Source organism: Melanotaenia boesemani, chromosome 23 (genome assembly GCF_017639745.1).
Source record: "Melanotaenia boesemani isolate fMelBoe1 chromosome 23, fMelBoe1.pri, whole genome shotgun sequence".
Lineage (NCBI taxonomy): Eukaryota > Metazoa > Chordata > Actinopteri > Atheriniformes > Melanotaeniidae > Melanotaenia > Melanotaenia boesemani.
In genome coordinates this window covers 6,219,930-6,238,612 of record NC_055704.1, presented here as the reverse complement: position 1 = coordinate 6,238,612, position 18,683 = coordinate 6,219,930, and the positions used below count along the sequence as shown (strand labels likewise).

The 18,683-nt window shown below is 42.0% G+C and overlaps 1 protein-coding gene across 1 annotated transcript; it reads right to left on the bottom strand.

Annotated features, from left to right (window-relative positions):
* Window positions 1-1,179: 1,179 nt before the first annotated feature.
* Window positions 1,180-12,603, bottom strand: LOC121634349 (GTPase IMAP family member 8-like). The gene is made up of 6 exons (XM_041976912.1): window positions 12,536-12,603; window positions 11,581-11,646; window positions 7,166-7,225; window positions 6,292-6,891; window positions 4,467-5,633; window positions 1,180-3,382 (listed from the first exon to the last, which is right to left on the bottom strand). Exons 2-6 carry the CDS (start codon window positions 11,594-11,596, stop codon window positions 2,010-2,012), a joined length of 3,216 nt encoding a protein of 1,071 aa, XP_041832846.1. The 5' UTR covers window positions 11,597-11,646; window positions 12,536-12,603; the 3' UTR covers window positions 1,180-2,009.
* Window positions 12,604-18,683: the final 6,080 nt, after the last annotated feature.

Genomic DNA, 18,683 nt, shown 5'->3' with positions numbered 1-18,683 from the left:
AAAAATGACAAGACAAACTGAAGATGTCAGATGACCCAGTCCTGGACACACTCTGACAGTCCTGTCAGAGCTTAACAAACCAGGTGCTCTTAAAAGTTCCTAGACGCAGGTTAACGGCAGAGGTGACCGAGCTTTTTCTGTCGCTGTTCCCAGACTCTGGAACATTCTGCCTTTTAGATCAGCACAGAGCATTGAGCATTTTAAATCATTATTAAAAACACTCACTGCCCTTTCCTCCAGCTTAAGCCTTAGACTTTGCACCAAATACAAATGATAACAGATTTAAGAATTAGTTTACAAAAGGCTTAACTTATTACCTCATTTCTACACATGGAGGCGCTCCAGAGCTTTGAAACTCTTCAGAAAAACTTTGGTTTGGAAAAAGATGATTTTTATTGACACCACTTTTACCAAAATATGAAGACAATTCTGGAAGAGTAAGGGTTAGGATTTATACAGGTGTGTATCTTTAACCTAATCATGAAAGTGTAGTAAAGTCATCTCTGGAATACATGAAGGTATTCAAGCATCAGGTATTCAGCATGAGGGGACACCATTGGGTGGTGACCACCTTTCTGGTTTGCGATGCTATTTTGATGTAAACTACTCGAAGCAGGTGATGTGACAAAAATTAGCTGGAAGTAAACAGAGCTCCAGACAATACCTTGATAAATAAGAAAGGTTTGTTCCAAAAAGTGACATCTTAAACAGATCTGCAGCATCTGTGAGGTCTCTGGCCAGTTGTAGGGAATCCCACTGACCATGCATACCAGTGGTCTTACATACGTTCACAGACATTGAACATTTCTCAGTTCACCTCTGACACCTCCCCTGAGCTAACCTAAACATCTGGAGCGTTAGTTGTTAATTGACTTTACCAAGTTCATGTGATACTGTCTACCCTGAAGGTCATTGTGTTTGCTGGCTCCATGTAATACTTACAGAAACAAAGCCTTATGCCAGGGCTACTCAATTCGGTTCTACGAGGGCCGCAATCCAGCAGGTTTTCCATGTATCCCTGTACCAGCACACCTGAGTCAAATTAATGAGTTATTGTGTAGAACCTGATTGGCTGTTAGAGCCACCTAATTTGACTCAGGTGTGTTGGTGCAGGGATAAATGGAAAACCTGCTGGATTGCGGCCCTCGTAGAACCGAATTGAGTAGCCCTGCCTTATGCTTAAATTTGCTTAATGTGATTGTACTACCTACATGATGTTAATAACTAGACATTACACTACATAAGGAGGAAGCAGGGGAAAAGAAGGGGAAACATTGATCGCTGTTGAGAATTGGCAGGAATGATGTGATTTACAGTGAATCAACATCGTCAAACATATGGACTGGGTTCTGTTGGAAAAACATTGAGATTTTTTATTACACCCATCCAAAAACAGGACTGGGATAAGGGTGATGCTTGTTGGAGACTCCGTGGGACCATGGAAGCTGGCCACATTCATATCTTTTTGGAGCTGCCAGTTTATTAGACCCTACTTGGAAGAGATCCATACTGGAATAAATATTCCCTTTCTGTTTATAACTGTGTACCTGGGTGATATAACTGAAGAAAACTGGCACACTGACAACAGAAACCTACTAAATATGTTACAAGGAAATGGCAGAAGTCTCCATTCCTCACTACTTGGAGGAATGGATGAACATGTGTTTGATATGTATCACATCAAAGATTTTGTGTTCTTTGAGGTGAGGTATGTCACACCATCAGGATGTAGGCTCCTGGTTCACTGCTTCAGCTTATTGAAAGGAGAAGGATGATCTTGGGGAAACAATGCAGACTTTTTCATACAACAATAATAACAATATACTCGACAAGGAAAGAAACAAAAAGTCTTGGTGGGAAGTTTGTAAGAGTTAAATTTTTCTTTGTTATTGATCATCTAGAGCAATGTGACAATAAAGCCAAAAAGCTCAGATTGAAGTATTGTATGGTCCTGTACATATGAAAATATAAACCTGTATCAGTAGAAAACAGACATGATCCTGATAGACCTACATGACATGGCATGGTTTAACAGTATGATCTGCAACGTTCAGGAAGGAAGTGTAGAACTTGTATTTCTCTATAATCTCTGCTTGTTTTCTGGCTTCCTCTCTGAACGTCTTGACCATGTCTTCCATTTTCTTCTTGTACCTTTCCTCCAACTCTTTCTTTTCTTGGTCATGCGCTTCTCTCATGCTTTGTTCTTTTCTCCTTTGTATGTTTTCATGCATGTCTTTTTTCCTCTCATATTCTTCTTGGAGACATTTAAACCTTCTTTCCTCCCTCTCTTGACTCTCTCTGTCTTCCCGGTATCTGTTTGCCCACCACTCATTTCGTTCTTTCTCCCAGCCTTCTCTTTTTTCTTTTATTTCTTGTCTGAACTTCTCCAGTTTTTTGTCTATGATTTGTTTTTCTGCTGACTCTGACATGATTTGTTTTTCCAAGGTATCTCGTTCTTCTTCCCACTTCTGTTGCTGTTGTTCTTCCTCCTCTCTTCTTCTCCTCTCTTCTTTTTGTCTAATTTCCTGTTCTTTCTTTTTCTGCTGTTGTTCTTTGAAAATGTTTTCTTCCAGGTCTTGAAGTTGCTTTTCTATCAGTTTTTTCTCTTTTTCTATGTCTGCTCTCTCTTCTTCTGTCCTCCTCTTTATGGCTTTCTTTTCTTCCTCATGTTGTCTCATCATGTCTTCCCTCAGTTTCTCAATTTCCTCATCCTTCTCTTTCAAAATTCTCTGAATTTCTTTCTTCATTGTTGCTTCAGCTTGCTGCAGCATCTCATTGGTGAAACAACTGCCTCCATTCTCCTTCACCATGGTGTTGATCTTTCTTGTCAGCTCACTGACCTGTGAGCGCTCATTAACGCGGTTATTAAAAACGTGGTATCTCCCTCCACAGTCAGAGATTAACTTCTTGAAGGAATCATCAGTTTCCTTTTCAATGTACTCATCAATGTTCTGTCCATCATATTGCAAGTTATCTCCTCCAGTTAAAAGGATGATGGTGAACTTCTCAGAATTCTTCCCAAACACTTTTTTGATATGCTGTAAGGTCTCCTTATCCTCAGGTGTAAATCGCCTGATGTGTATCACCAATAGGAAGACATGTGGTCCTGGAGCCAGAAGGTGGATGCACTTCATCAGCTCCTCCTGAACTTCTTCATGGGTTAAACTGTTGTCAAACAGACCAGGAGTGTCAACCACAAACACAGGATGTCCATCCACTTCTGTCTTTTTCTTATGGCACTTCTTTGTGACTGTGTTTTGACTTGATTTGGTTTCAAACTCTTTTCTTCCCAAAATGGTGTTCCCAGAGGAGCTCTTTCCATTGCCGGTCTTCCCAATCAGCACAATCCTGAGACTCTCTGGACTCTGCTTCTCTTCATCAGCTGCACAATTACAGGACATGGGATTAGAGTCAATGTTGAATTGTGTCGGGGGTGGAAGAAATTACAACAACAACAACAATAATAATAATAATAATAATAACAGAGGCATGAAGTTGCACGTAAATATAAAAAATAAATAAATAAATAAAAGACTCTACATATGAACAAGGAGCAGGTTGTCCAACCATCTGGAGCTGCAGCGTTAACTCTGTCATCTCATTTCAATACAGAAAGAAATTATCACTAACAGTTTCTGCAGAGGCCCTTTTATACAAATATACAAATTTATACAAATTTGTATCTTTTGATGTGTTTTATCACATATGAGAAAATGGTTCAGGATAGGGTAAAAGGATGAGGTGGGTGGTCATTCTCACATTACAAAGCATGAACTCTTTATCACTCTTACTCCTGGTAAGTCATCATCCTAAGAGAAGAGCCTTTGTGAGAAATCTGGGTGCTGATAGAGCAGTTTGTAAGGAACAGCATCTGGTACTGCAGATAAACTCTACCTATTATGGTGGAAAGTTCCTAGGCTCATTAAAACAACCTAGTACGGCAGCCGCACCACTATCTGCTGTACAAAAAAGTCCATCAGGACCCACAATACGTTAAAACTAAAACCACACACCAGGCTAACAGGGTGCAGTGATGGATGTAACCAGGTAGCTGTGATAGTTTACAGTAGAGATCACCACCTCTCGTCCTCAAGGGTCACTGTCCTGTTTTCTTGTCAGGTTCTACACAAGCCTCTTCATGACCCATCAATTTAAATCAGATATGTAGCAGCAGGGAAATATCTGCAGGACATTGACCCTCAGGGGCCAGAGTTAGTGACCCTTAGTTTTCAGGAATATCATAAGTAAGAATGGGTCTGAGGTTCTTAGGTTTGAGCAATCAAAGAGGCCGACATGTGAGGTCTCTGTCCAGAAGACAGCAACAATTAAAACCCTGCGTAGACTCTTGGGTCACCATGATTGGAGCTTTGGGATGGCATAAAACCCTTTATATCAACCCTCACACACACATTCACTCTCCACACACAAGCTGGAGAGAGAGATGGATGAATGAATAAAGAACATACCAGTTACGGTCATCTTTGCTTTGAGCTCCAAAAGTTCAGCACGCAGTTGTACATTTTGATCCAGTTGTGCACATGCAAAGGTTTGGGTTGTATAAGAGTTGTTCTGGTCAGCTTGCATCTCCTCCACAGCACCCAGCAGCTCTGGGATCTGTTGCTTGTCATTGATGTTGAGAACAACAGATTGTCCTCTACAGCTCTGATGGAGCTCCTGGATGTTTTTATCGCCTCCAATGAAGTCAGCAACAGCTGGAGCTGCAGGATCTGACTCCACCATGAACAGAATCATGGTGAAGTCATTGACTCGGGAGCTGAATGTGTTCTGGATGGTCTGCAGCTCTCCCTTATCTTCATCAGTGAGGGGACCCACAGGTAGGACCAGGATGAAGGCATGGACCCCCTCAGGATCAAAAAGGGAGACACACCTGAGTGACTCCTCCATCACTGCCTCCTGAGGCTTTCCATACAAGGCAGGCATCTCCACCAGCGAAAGCCAGCGTCCACACACCTCTCCCTGATGTTTAACACACTGTGATGAACTGGAGGCTGAATGAAGCTCTGTCTGACCTAAAATGGCCTTGGCTACTGAAGTCTTCCCTACTCTTCTCCTCCCAAACAAAACCAAGTTTAAAGATGCTTTCACCTGTTCACACTTGGCTCTTCTCATCTCTCCTGTGATAGTGAGGAAGGTTCCTTTGTTTTCATGCACAATTTTTTCCATCTTCTCCATTAGCTGCTGATGATCACGTTCATACATGTTGTACTGTCTTCCCTCACATTCTTTAAGGAGCTCCCGCAAAGAGGAGTTTGTTTCATCACCTTCATGTGTTACGATGACCATAGTGTGCTTAAAGGCATCTTTACCAAACAAAGTCAGGCTGGACTTCAGACTCTCTCTATCCTTCTCTGTGAAGTCAGAAGGCTTGACCAAGAGCAGCAAAACATTTGGTCCAGGAGGACAGAAGCACTTTTCCATCTCCTCTCTCGTTATTTTCAGACTTTCTGGAGCTTTCTGAATTATCAAGCTCGTTCCTCTCCATCTTCCGTGGAAAACCTGGCTGGTTTTCCAAGATCTTGCAAAATCCAGGTCTTTTTTCTTCATAATGAAGTTACAGAGTACTGTTTTCATTGACTGACTTGTTCCAAAAAGCATGATGCTAATTCCACATCCTGTAAAACAGCAAACACAGAATCAATGGAAGATCCAATCCACTTTATTTATTAAGCACATTTTTAAAACAAAAACATTTCTCCAAAGTGCTGCACCTATTGAGAAAAAACTCTGAGCTACAGCAACTGAAACTGATGATGGACAACAGAAGGAGCCTAGCTGGTGTTAACAGCTAGTAAAAGCCCTTTAACAAGCTGAGGGAACAGCAGTTGTTCCAACCAGGGTGATATAAACCTGCTTCATGCCTTCAGGTGAGACAGATCCAACCATCATGGAAACTTTTATAGTTACCTCTGAAATTAGCTTGTTGTGTATTTTCTGTTTGTTAGAATAATTTGGTTTCTCTTTATTTAAAAGTTATTAATCCTGAAGGCAAAAATCGGAATATCCATCCAACTTTGCTCTGTAACTGAAGGAAGTTTGAACTTCTGTAGGCAGAGCTCCGAAATCTGAGAGCACAGTTTACGACACTTTGTAAATGGCACACTTTATAACTTTTAGAAAACATTTCCACTGACTTGTTTTCCAGCAGATCTGGTACAAAACACGTGAAAAAAAGGAATTCTGACTTCAGGTCTCTATGTTAATGCATCTGTTATGTAAGAGTCAATTACCAAATCATATAAGATCTTTATTAAAACATTTTCTCAGACTCACCACCAGATGGAGCAGATTCCAGAGGTATGGGATCTCTCCTTGGGTTCACACTGTGACAGATTACATGTCTTCCTTTGTTCAGCTCTATGATTTCTTTTATGTTTCTAAGCAAGTCAGAAGGTTTGTGGACTTTCATCCTCAGGGCATTTTTTCTGCATCGTCTGATCATGTCCTGTAAAGGTGGGCGACGTAAGTAGATGTAGGTCTGATATAAACTCTGTGTTCTGGATTCTGATATGAGAAGCAGTGAATGATTAAAAGATTCGTCACTGAAGAGTTGGAGGACTGTGCAGAGCAGCAGTTTGTGTTGTTCAGTAAAGTCTTCAGGCTGCAGAACCAGCAGGAACACATGAGGTCCAGGAGAACACAGTTTCACACAGTTTTCTACATGTTCTCTTATCTGGTCTTCAGACTGGTTTGGAGACAATACATCTGGCATGTTGACAAGAACTGTTTCTGTGTTCTGAATCAGTCCACGGATTCTCACACAGTGGTTCAGTTCTTCTTTAGTGGTGAATGCAGCCTCCCCCAGCAGGAAATTTAAAACTGAACTCTGCTCAGACCAGCGACCCCCCAGCACAACCATGCGCAGCTCTGACACTGAAATGGCAGGAAATAAAAATAGCACTTTAAAAACTCACATACATGCATTTATTTCTAGTTATATGCTGGAATAAAAGCTTTAGTTTCACTTACAAACTGGTTAATAAAGCAGGAGACAGCATTTCTGAATGCAGTCTGTTGCTGTTAATAAAACTATAAAAAATATCCCTTTAGAGTTGTTCTGTTGTGTCTCCTGATTTTGTTTAGGTTGCATTTTTCCATCAGTCATGAGTTTAACCCACAAAGAAGCAGTTTAGTCTTAAAAACTTACTGTAGGGTGGCAGGAATTCATAGCTGTTCCTGCGTCTTCTAGGATTTATCCCCTCAGACACTGTAAACGTAGAAAATATACTTGAAGGAAGTAATTTGTGCCATGTCGGAAGGTAATGAGACACTGCACTCTGCACTCTACTGCACAACATTTTTCAACAACCCAACCCCCCCCCCCCCCCCCCCCCCCCTCTGCTGCCCCATCTCTACTCCACTGACTCTTGCAATTCTCTATAGTTATTCTTCACCCAGAAAATCTCCAACATCCACCAACACCTCTGCTCCGACTCTATGTCTCCTTACACACCTGACCCCGTCATGCAGACTGTACCATTTTCTCATTTTCTACTCCCTGATCCATCTGAGATTACCAGTCTCATTCTGAAATCTAAGCCCTCTACATGCCACCTTGATCCCATTCCCACATTTCTTGTCAAATCCTAACTCCCCTTTCTGCTTCCCCTCATAACTGCCATTATTCTCCCCTCACTTTCCACTGGTGTTGTTCCATCTTCCTTCAAAAGTGCTTCATTCATTCCCATTCTGAAAAAAACCTGGGTCAGATTCCAGTGACTTCAATAACCTCCGTCCTATCTCCCATGTACCCTTTCTGTCTAAGATTCTGGAAAAAACAGTCACTTCTCAACTTCATTCCCATTTATCCAATAATAATCCGTATGAGCCTTTTCAATCTGGTCCCCCCCCCCCGTCACAGCACCGAAACAGCCCTTATTAAAATAACCAATGACCTTCTCCTCGCAGCTGACTCTGGTTTTCTCTCCATTCTGATCCTCCTTGACTCAAGTGCTGCTTTTTTTTTTTTTTTTGCTTTTGACACCATATCCCATTCCATCCTCCTCAGTAGACTCTCCTCACTCAGTGTCACTTCCACTCCCCTTTTCTGCTTCCACTTGTATCTCAATGGTGCACTCAGTTCATAAAACTCAAATCTTTCACTTCCGATCCCTCCCCAGTCTCCACTGGTGTGCCCTAAGGTTCTGTCCTGGGGCCTCTTCTATTCATCACCTATCTCCTTCCCTTTGGTCTCATCTTCCGTAAATTCAATATCTGTTTCCACTGTTATGCGGATGACACCCAGCTCTACCTGTCCTGTAAACCAAATTCCACGCTCCCACCCACCTCCCTCTCTGCCTGTCTCCTGGAAATAAAATCCTGGTTCACCTCCAACTTCCTAAAACTGAACAGTAATAAAACTGAAATTCTCCTTATTGGCACGAATCCACCCTTTCGAAAGTTAACAGTTTCTCCCTGACCATCAACAGCGTCTCAGTTTTCCCCTCCCCCCAGGTCAAGAATCTGGGTGTCATCCTCGACAGCACTTTATCATTTACTTCACACATCAATAACATCACCCGTTCAGCCTATTTCCATATGCGCAATATCAACCGTCTTCGGCCCTCCCTCACCCCCCACACCACCTCTATCCTTGTGCACAGCCTTGTCACCTCCCTCCTGGATTACTGCAGCTCTCTTCTCTTTGGCCTCCCACTAAAATCCCTTCATAAACTCCAAATGGCTCAGAACTCTGCTGCCCGCATCATCACCCGAACTCCTTCCTTTCATCACATCACTCCCATCCTGCAAGAACTCCACTGGCTTTCAGTTAAGTACAGGATAGAATACAAGATTTTCTTCTATACATACAAATCTATACATAAGCTCTTATCTTCTTACCTCTCAGACCTTCTCCACATAGTCACCCCTTCCAGATGTCTTCGCTCCTCCTCTTCTATCCATCTCTCTGTCCCTCCTGCCCGCCTTAGCACCATGGGGAGCAGAGCTTTCAGTCGCTCTGCTCCCCAACTCTGGAACACACTTCCTCCTGACCTCTGCAATACCGACTCTCTCCTCACCTTCATTTCCAAACTCAAAACCCATCTTTTCAGAACATCATACTGTTTGTAACCTTGTTTTCAATCACATCCTCACCACTCTGCCTTTTATGTTTTGGATTTTAATTGTTTTGTATATGTTTCATTTTCCTGAACTGTTAATGTTTTCTTTTATTTCTTTTGTACAGCATCCTTGGGTGTCCTGATAGACGCTTTAAATAAAATGTATTATTATTTTATTATTCCACTCCACCTTCTATCAAGCTGCTATCAACCTCCACTCCACTTGTTCTCCACCTACTGCTAAGTTTCTATCAATGTTCACTCCACCTCCACTCCACCTTCTATCAAGCTGCTATCAACCTCCACTCCACTTGTTCTCCACCTTCTGTTAAGATTCTATCAATGTTCACTCCAACTCCACTCCACCTTCTATCAAGCTTCTATCCACCTCCACTCCACCTTCTATCAAGCTTCTATCAACCTCCACTCCACCTCCGATCAAGCTTCTATCAACCTCCACTCCACCTTCTATCAAGCTTCTGTCCACCTCCTCCCCACCACCTTCTGTCAAACTTCTATCCACCTCCTTTCCACCTCCATTCCACCTTCTATCAAGCTTCTATCCAGCTCCTCTCCACCTCCACTCCAACTTCTATCAAGCTTCTGTCAAACATCTATCCACCTCCACTCCACCTTCTATCAAGCTTCTATCAACCTCCACTTCACTTTCTATTAAGATTCTATCCAGCTCCACCCCACCTCAACTACACCTTTAACAAAGCTTCTATCCACACCACCTTCACTCCACCTCCTATCAAGCTTCTATCAACCTCCACTCCACTTGTTCTCCACCTTCTGTTAAGATTTTATCAACGTTCACTCCACCTCCACTCCACCTTCTATCAAGCTTCTATCCACCTCCTATCAAGCTTCTATCAACCTCCACTCCACCTGCTATCAAGCTGCTATCAACCTCCACTCCACCTATTGAGATTCTATCAACCTCCACTCCACCTTCTATCAAGCTTCTATCAACCTCCACTCCACCTCCTATCAAGCTTCTATCAACCTCCACTCCACCTTCTATCAAGCTGCAATCAACCTCCACTCCACCTTCTATCAAGCTGCAATCAACCTCCACTCCACCTTCTATCAAGCTGCTATCAACCTCCACTCCACCTTCTATTAGAATTCTATCAACCTCCACTCTACTTGTTCTCCACCTTCTGTTAAGGTTCTATCAGTGTTCACTCCACCTCCACTCCACCTTCTGTCAAGGGTCTATCAACCTCCACTTCACCTTCTGTCAAGCTTCTATCCACCTCCTCCCCACCGTCACTCCACCTTCTGTTAAACTTCTATCCACCTCCTTTCCACCACTTCTCCACCTTCTATCAAACTTCTATCCATCTCTTCTCCACCTCCTACCCACCTCCACTCCACCTTCTATCAAGCTTCTATCCAGCTCCTCTCTACCTTCACTCCACCTTCTATCACCTCCACTCCACCTTCTATCAAGCTTCTGTCAAGCATCTATCCACCTCCACTCCACCTTCAATCAATCTTCTATCCAACTCCACTCCACCTTCTATCAAGCTTCTATCAACCTCCACTTCACCTTCAATCAAGCTTCTATCCAGCTTCACTACACCTTCTATTAAGATTCTATCCAACTCCACTCCACCTTCTATCAAGCTTCTATCAACCTCCACTTCACCTTCAATCAAGCTTCTATCCAGCTTCACTACACCTTCTATTAAGATTCTATCCAACTCCACTCCACCTTCTATCAAGCTTCTATCAACCTCAACTACACCTTCAACAAAGCTTCTATCCACTTCCACTCCACCTTCTATCAAGCTTCTATGCAGCTCCACTCCACCTATTCTCCACCTTCTATCAAACTTCTATCCATCTTTTCACCACCTCTTATCAACCTATACTCCACCCTCTATCAAGTTTCTATCCACCCCTTCTCTACCAATAAATCACTATTTTTATACAGAAATCTGTTCAGACCAACTTAGTTCAATGCAGTCTTACATTCTTATATATGCAGTGTTCTCAACAGGATCAGTTTTTTAGCTTTTCTGACTAAATTCTTGCTAAGTATTTTTCTTTTCAGAAGATTTTTTTTTTAGTCAAAGTCGTCACTCAAAACCTGAATATATATTGAAGTGTGTCACACCCGCACCAGTCCTTGTCACATTCTGCCCAGCCAAACTCCCCAGTAATCACTCCCCTGATTGTCCTGCACTACAGCAGTCAGTCCCTGGATTGTTAAGCAGTCACACCTGCACCCAATCTTCTATCTCAGTCCTTTTATAGTCCAGTACCACACTCATATCTTGTCGGACCTTAACGTAGCAACATCAGTGGACTTTTCTCCATTCCCTTTCGAGTCCTGACTCTTTGTATGTGTGGATTTACTCCAGTATAAGATTCCTCTGTGTAAGTTGCTTCCTTAATACACTGTTCTGTAAATAAACCTGTTAAGTTTGATCTGTCTCTGAGGAGTCCTGCGTTACAAAGTGATGCAGATAAATCTGAGTGGACTTACTGGATGCTGAAGCCATACTGTCACTCTGCTGGAAACAGAAATAAGCTCAGCTGCAGGACTTGTTGACTGTTAATTAAACGAAAAAACATTAAATTCATCTTTAATTAGTTTTGTTTGACAAAGTTTGAAACTTTGAAACTGGCATTAGTGCATCTGGTTTGATTTAGCTCATTCACCACACCTGTTCCTGATTAGTCCCTCAGTGTATGTATACCCACTTTCAGCTTTTAAATCTTGCATGTATTTAATTTATTTTGTAAGTGTAATGTGAAATTATCCCCGACTTTTGGTGCTTTCTGCCACCGTTTTGTTCCCTAGTCCGCCGCCATACTTTTTCCCCTAGTGGACTTTATTGTGCATGTGCAACTCTCAGCAGAGAGAAAAGAAGAAGAATGTCTCACTCGGTGTTTTTTTTTTTTTTTTTTATGCCGACAATAGTCGACGGTTCTGATGATAAAACTGCTCTTTCATCCAAATGTAGGCTTCAGCTTCCCATGTACAGGGTTGATAGTCCAAGATGTTTTATCTGTAGTTTTTAGTGTGAATATTAATACTGCAACTAAATGTTAGTTTATCTCTTGACTTTGCACTTTAAGCTTCATATCTGTAATAAAGTTTCCTTTATTCATGTTCTGGTGTCTAAATCCAGTAAATTAAAAGTAGATTTTACATCTTTCAGATAAAGGTCTGAAAATAAAGTCTGTATGTTTAATTTTCTATTAACCATTACGGTTGTTAAACGTTTGTGTAGATTTTCCATCCATCTGCAGGGTTTTGATGTTTCTATATTAGCAACAATATCCATACAATGATAATTAACGTCCATATCATACTCTGCTGTGCCTAAACAGCCCCATGCTCACCGGATGCAAATGATTAAATAACTAATAATATGACATGCTTTTTAAAAGTGGCTTTTTAACTTATTATTGATTGTATATTCAGTTTCACTTACCTCATACATGAAGTGTCTTTTTTCTCTGTTCGCAAATGAGGACAGTTCCACACTGGTTTGAACCAACCTGTGAGATACCTTTTAGTTTCAGGAAACTGAAGCAAGTCAATGTTTAACTTCAACATGCAGCTTTGCGTCACAGAACTCTGATGCTAAAACAGTTTTTGTGATGAACCAATGTTTGTTGGATGTTTGAAAAGCAGCCATTTTACTGATCAGATTCTCAGAAAAAAAGTTAGTAGACAGGCTTTGAAAGACTGGCTCATGATTAGATTTTAACAGGAATGATAAGGGACACCTACATAGGGGCCTGCATTTGTTTTTGACTCAAGTGTGCATACAGGGACATGTACTGCACAAGTTATCTCCACAGAGTGGACTCTGTTGGAAATCTGTCCACGCTACAGTTGTGTATGTCAGTGGTGGTTGGATGGCCAACCCTTTTATTAAAGGAAAAGAAGAATCATCTTTTCATCTGGTAATCTGACCACATGAATCCTTGTTGGACACATTTTTCTCACTTATTGTAGATTTGACTTTTTTGTTTAAAATTATCTTTATTTCTGTGTGTTTTTAGTAGCAGCGTCACCACATTTATGTTATCTCAAAAGATAAATCCTCAGGCTTGATGCTGAAAAACAAGTTTAGTTAATCCTCTTATACTGATTATTTAAGAAGAAACCTGCCACCCAACAGTTAAAACTTTGTACAGTCCAGCAGTAGTTTACAATATTTTATCATCTTCAGCCTTGATTGACCTCTTCTTGACAAGACCCCCTCCACAAGGTCCAGCATGAGGTCCTGCAGTCCAGCGGATGTTAGCAGACAGCAGGAAGCAGCAATGCTAACATGTAGCATAGCAACATGACAGGAGAAACTCAGCTATAAGACTCTACCAAGCATTGGCATTCAAACCAAACACAGTTGTGTGGGAATGTAGAAACAACGAGAACAGCTCTGTCCACTTCAGAGCTTCTGCTAATTTCTCCCCACAAACCAGGAGTCATATAAAAGCTGAGATTCTGCTGGTTCCAGAGATATTGGTCATGTCTCTGTATCCTGCCTACAGTAGACATGCCACACCTTTGTGCTCTTTGTACCCAAAGGAAAATAAACCCTTTGGTTTGATTGTGTCTGTGTGATATGTTTATGGGGCTTATAAAACCTCAGTTACCTTTTTATCCACTTATCACTTTAAAACTGAAACTAACATAATATACATTTATTCTGTATATGTTCTCTGTTCCTGGTAAAGTTGGCCTCAAAACTGTAAATAGTAGCACACAATAAATGTTGGTTAATGCATCTTCAGAGAACTCATGAGAACATATTTTTTCTATTCACCAAACATAAATATTTATTAAAAAACAGAGTTAAACAGATGTTCAGTCGTAGATTATTTAGTATCACTATATACAGATCAAGGACACATATTTCACCTAAATGAGTAATTTTGTTTTGTTAATATAATTTGATAATAACTATTATCAACTGGTAAGTGCATGACATCTGGTAATATCCCCAGACAGCTTTGTGACTGAAATGTCTGCTCTGATGACATCATTTTCAGTCACATGTTAATTTTCAGTCATGTGACATACTCTAACTTTCATGTCAATGATAAAATCTGTTTTACATTCATGTTACTTTGATTAACTTAAACTAAGCTGACAACATTATTCACCGGTTAACTGGTTGTGTTTACTGCTTAACTGGTTGTGTTGACTAGTTAACTGCTGGTATTAACTTTTTAAAACAGCAGATCTTCCTGAACTAGTCTTATTAAAAGTGAGATTATTTTTAACCATTACTCATCAACATTAACAGTGAGCAAATTTCTGATTTTTTTATTTATTTATTTATTTATTTTTTATCTTTAAGAAGTCAGCTACCTAATATTTTTGTATTAAAATGTTCTGTATTGGTGTTTATGGACAATATACAGAAATAAAACCCTTAAGATTTAAATTATTTACCATATGTTTTGTTGAAGCTGTTTCTCTTCATCAGAGTCCAACATTTGACTCTCTTTAACTCATTGCATGGCTTCACGTCCATTTATTAATCTGCCCCTCAACAGGGCGATTTGGTTTACAGCAGACATGTACAATCATCAATCACATTTAACACATAAGACATAAAAACACAAGAAACATAAAATATATAATTATGAGCAGCTAATTAAGATAGATGCACCAAGTGATCAGCCCAACATCTAAAAATAAGGCTCACAGTAATGCAGGTGCACAGAGCAGTTACATCTTCTCTCTGTGGCATTTAGAGCCTGGATAGAGAGGCACCAAGGAAAACTTGGATCTGGTTTTTGGAGCTGAAGGAACAGCAGGTGGAGACCAGACGGAAGTACAACTTTTAAGGAGTTGTGGTGTGCATAATCGTATATGGGCTGGTCTGGGGTTAAAACGCCAGGGCCCATTTGTTGTTGCCTAAATCTGTCCCAGTTAAACCTTTGACACGTCACCCTCGTCAATTCCGATACTAATGCGAGTGGGTGCCTCTCTAGCAGCTACATGTCCTAGTATTACTGTATCCTATGGATATGGATTCTCTAATGCCGAGACTCATTTAGTCGAGAAACTTTTTACATACTCAGAGCAAAGTCCCACATCGGTGAGGTTCCGTGTGTGGCAGGATGAGGTCGGTTCCCTTGTCCCCCTCTCCTCCCTTAATTGCACCTCCTTCCCCAGGTGTAATCTATCTATGGAACAGAGCGAAGGTTGGTGTATTAGATAAGAGCTTGCTAGTCAGGGTGAATTCCCTCTTTCTGGGTGGCCCTGGGAGACCTCCGAGCCATCATGGCAGAGGTGATCGAGCCTTTCAGCTGAGTATACCTGTGGTGTGCAGCGGCGCGCTGCGTACAGGTTGCCGTCACTGGCAGCAGGGGGTTTCCCAATTTGTGGATCAGTCGCTGAGTAGCTTGGTGGCGAATGGAGCTGAAGCCAGGGTGGGATCATGAAGGCCGTCTGGCAGTATTAGTTTCTCCCCCTGTAGAAAACCGCATGTATGGTGAGGCTGCTGTCCCTCTCGAAGCTATTCTAAACCCAGTGAACCAGTAACCTGAATTGTGTGTGTTCCGCCAGGCCAGTGGATGAGTTTGCACTGAGGCACATCACATGTCGGCACTGACGGACATACTGCTGTTTTATTCTGGAATTGTTATCCATTGAACTGGATCCTGCCCACCAGGTATCCTGGACAGGCGGCAGATGGGTCATCGCCACTAGCATCCAATAGCATCTGGCTGTCAAGAAAGGGATGCAACCTGTTTATAGTTTTGTAGAGGATTCTTTATAGGTTTTTAGTATTGTGTTTTTTTATTGGATGTATTAAACCCTTCTTTTTGTTTTCATTGTGATCCCTATAAGAACCCAGCCATTGCACATTGGTTTTATATTGGAGTGATTTTATTTATTTTAACCCCTGTATTTATTTTAATAAAATATTACTTTTAATTTGTGAATCCATTTGTCCGGGTGCATTAATTTGAAACCACGTGCCTTTTCAGGCAAGATTTCCTGGGGTAAAAATCCCCAGATAGCGTTGTCATTTTTAATTTAAAATTATTATCTTTTTTTAAACCAAAATGTATCATTCGCCACACATGCTTTCCTCTGGATGCAAGGAAGCCATGCCGCGGCTGGAGAGCCAGCTATGTCAAAACCTAAGTGACTAACTACAGACTATAATAGTCTGTAGTTAGTTGTGGATAACACGTGACATCAAAGTCCTTCTGAACCAGAAAAAGAAGTCTTTAAAGATGGTGACACAGGAGATTAAACTAATACAGAAGGAACTCAGTCAGGGAGGCAAAGGAGCAGTACAGAAGAAAAATAGAACAAAGGATGCAGAACAACAACATGTCGGTGGTGTGGGAGGGGATGAAGACAGGCTGCAGCTCTAAAGGCAGATTTATACTCGAACAGCGTCTGCATGCGGTCAGCTATGACATAGCTAACGCTGGTGAGTTTGCTCTTGCACTTGAGCATAGGGGGGACGTGTCGTTTTGGTATTGTTACAGTTTCTCCTCCTAACCTGAAGGTGGCAGCAGGGGTGGTATCAACCGGTAAACTCACCAGGTCGGAGTTCTTTTGGTGGTTCACTTTAGTTCAGTAGGGTAGGTATTTCCTGTTTTAAAACAACAATGGCGTCCAGTAAAGTTCAGTGTCTTTATTATCTTGTGGAAGCAAACAAAATAATTCGATCAGCCTCTCATCAACTTGATCCACTGGGTATTGTTTTTAAAAACAGCGGTTACCACACAAATTCAGCAAGAAGATCCAGAAATCCGGAAACTCGTAATTCTAAACTGACCAATCAAAAGGGAGTACCTCCGCGTAACTGTCTGCGTAGCAGGGGTGTATGTCAGGTCTAGAAGAGGTGCGCATCGGGCCTCTGCAGAGCTACGCCGAGCCTACAGTGGTGGCGCAGATGCCTTGCAAGTATAAATCCACCTTAAGAGCGGTGCCCCCACTGAGGGGGACATGGGAAAGGAAAACCAGCTGATCCATTTCTTTAATATGTTTGATCACCCCTACCCATTCACCCCTCTGAACACAGCAGACCCCACTCTCCTACTCTCACAAGCCATCACCAGCACAGAAGAGGACACCTCCACCCCCCCAACACCACCCACAACAGGCCACAGTAGCTCAGGTCTGTGGAGAGCTGAGGAGGCTGCGCCACAGCAAAGCTGCAGGTCTGCATAGAGTAGCACAGCTACTACTGAGGGCCTGCATGAGGTAGACCCCCTTCAACACATATTTAACCTGAGCTTGGGACAGGGGAGGGTTCCCCAGCTGTGGAAGACATCCAGTCCCTTAGAAACCACATCCTGGGGAGCTGAATGACTTCCGGCTGGTCGCCTTGACGTTGCATGTGGTGAAGACCATGGAACAGCTGCTGATCCATGGTCTGAGGCCACAGACCCACCACACTCTTGACCCTCTGCAGTTTGCTTACCAGGAGAAGGTGGGAGTGGAGGATGCCATCATCTTCTTGCTCCACCAATCTCTCTCTCACCTGGACAGAGGCAGTGGCGCTGTGAGGATCACATTTCTGGAATTTCAGTACAACTCAGAGCTCTGCCTGTACAGAAGTTGGCGGACGACACAACCATTGTGGGTTGTATCAGGAGTGGACAGTTGGACAGAATTGATTCAGGACTTCGTCACATGGTGTGATTCCAACCACCTGCTCCTCAACACCACCAATACCAGGGAGATGGTGGTGGACTTCAGGAGTCCCAGGCCGGACCCAAAGCTGGTCATCATCAAAAGGGACTGTGTGGTGGTGGCACACCTAGAAATACCTGGGACGGAACTGGACTGTCCTCATTTGCTTCACATATTTACTTCATTATGACTTCATGAATCACATCACTCATTCTTTCTTTTAGATTACATTTATTTTTACTACATTTTATGACATTTTACATTTATTAAACATGATCCATGTTACATTCACTTTAAGGTTTATTCATCTTAAAGCATGATCTCCCATATCAGAGCACCCTGCTCTGGGTGCGAATAGGCTCCATCTCTCAGACCATGGGCCTGGTTCCAGCTGGTATTTGTGGGAGACACAAATCTAAAACATAGCTGGGTTTCTTCAAGATAACACAGGTTGTTTATCACACAAATCCTGTTATTAACAACATAGGTCCATGGGAGGCTCCAGCCTTAGTTGGTCATGATGACTCCTGAGACAACACGGGGTAGAACACAGCTTTCTCTTGTCTTATCATTCAGAGCCACCTCAGACTTTGCAAGAGTCTGGTGATGCTTTCCTTGTGCAGGATTGTCGGGAAAAAGGGTGATATTAATAAGAAACTCAACCACTAAAATATGTTCTGTCATTGTGAAACAGAACTTCCATGTTATAAAATCCATCCAGTTAAATAAGGTGACAGTCTGCTGCAGTCAGTGTGAAAAGTAGCTTTGGTCCTTCATTCCAGCAGAGCAGGATGCAGACTGGAGGCTGGAGGTCTAGCAACTAGAAAGAAATAAACTAAACTGCTACCAATCACAGATGTATCTGTACATAAAACAAATAACTAAATTACCGTCATCAGTACTGTCATCTAGCAGACTGTAGGATTCGAACTTTAGTCTCCCACATGGCAGACGGATGT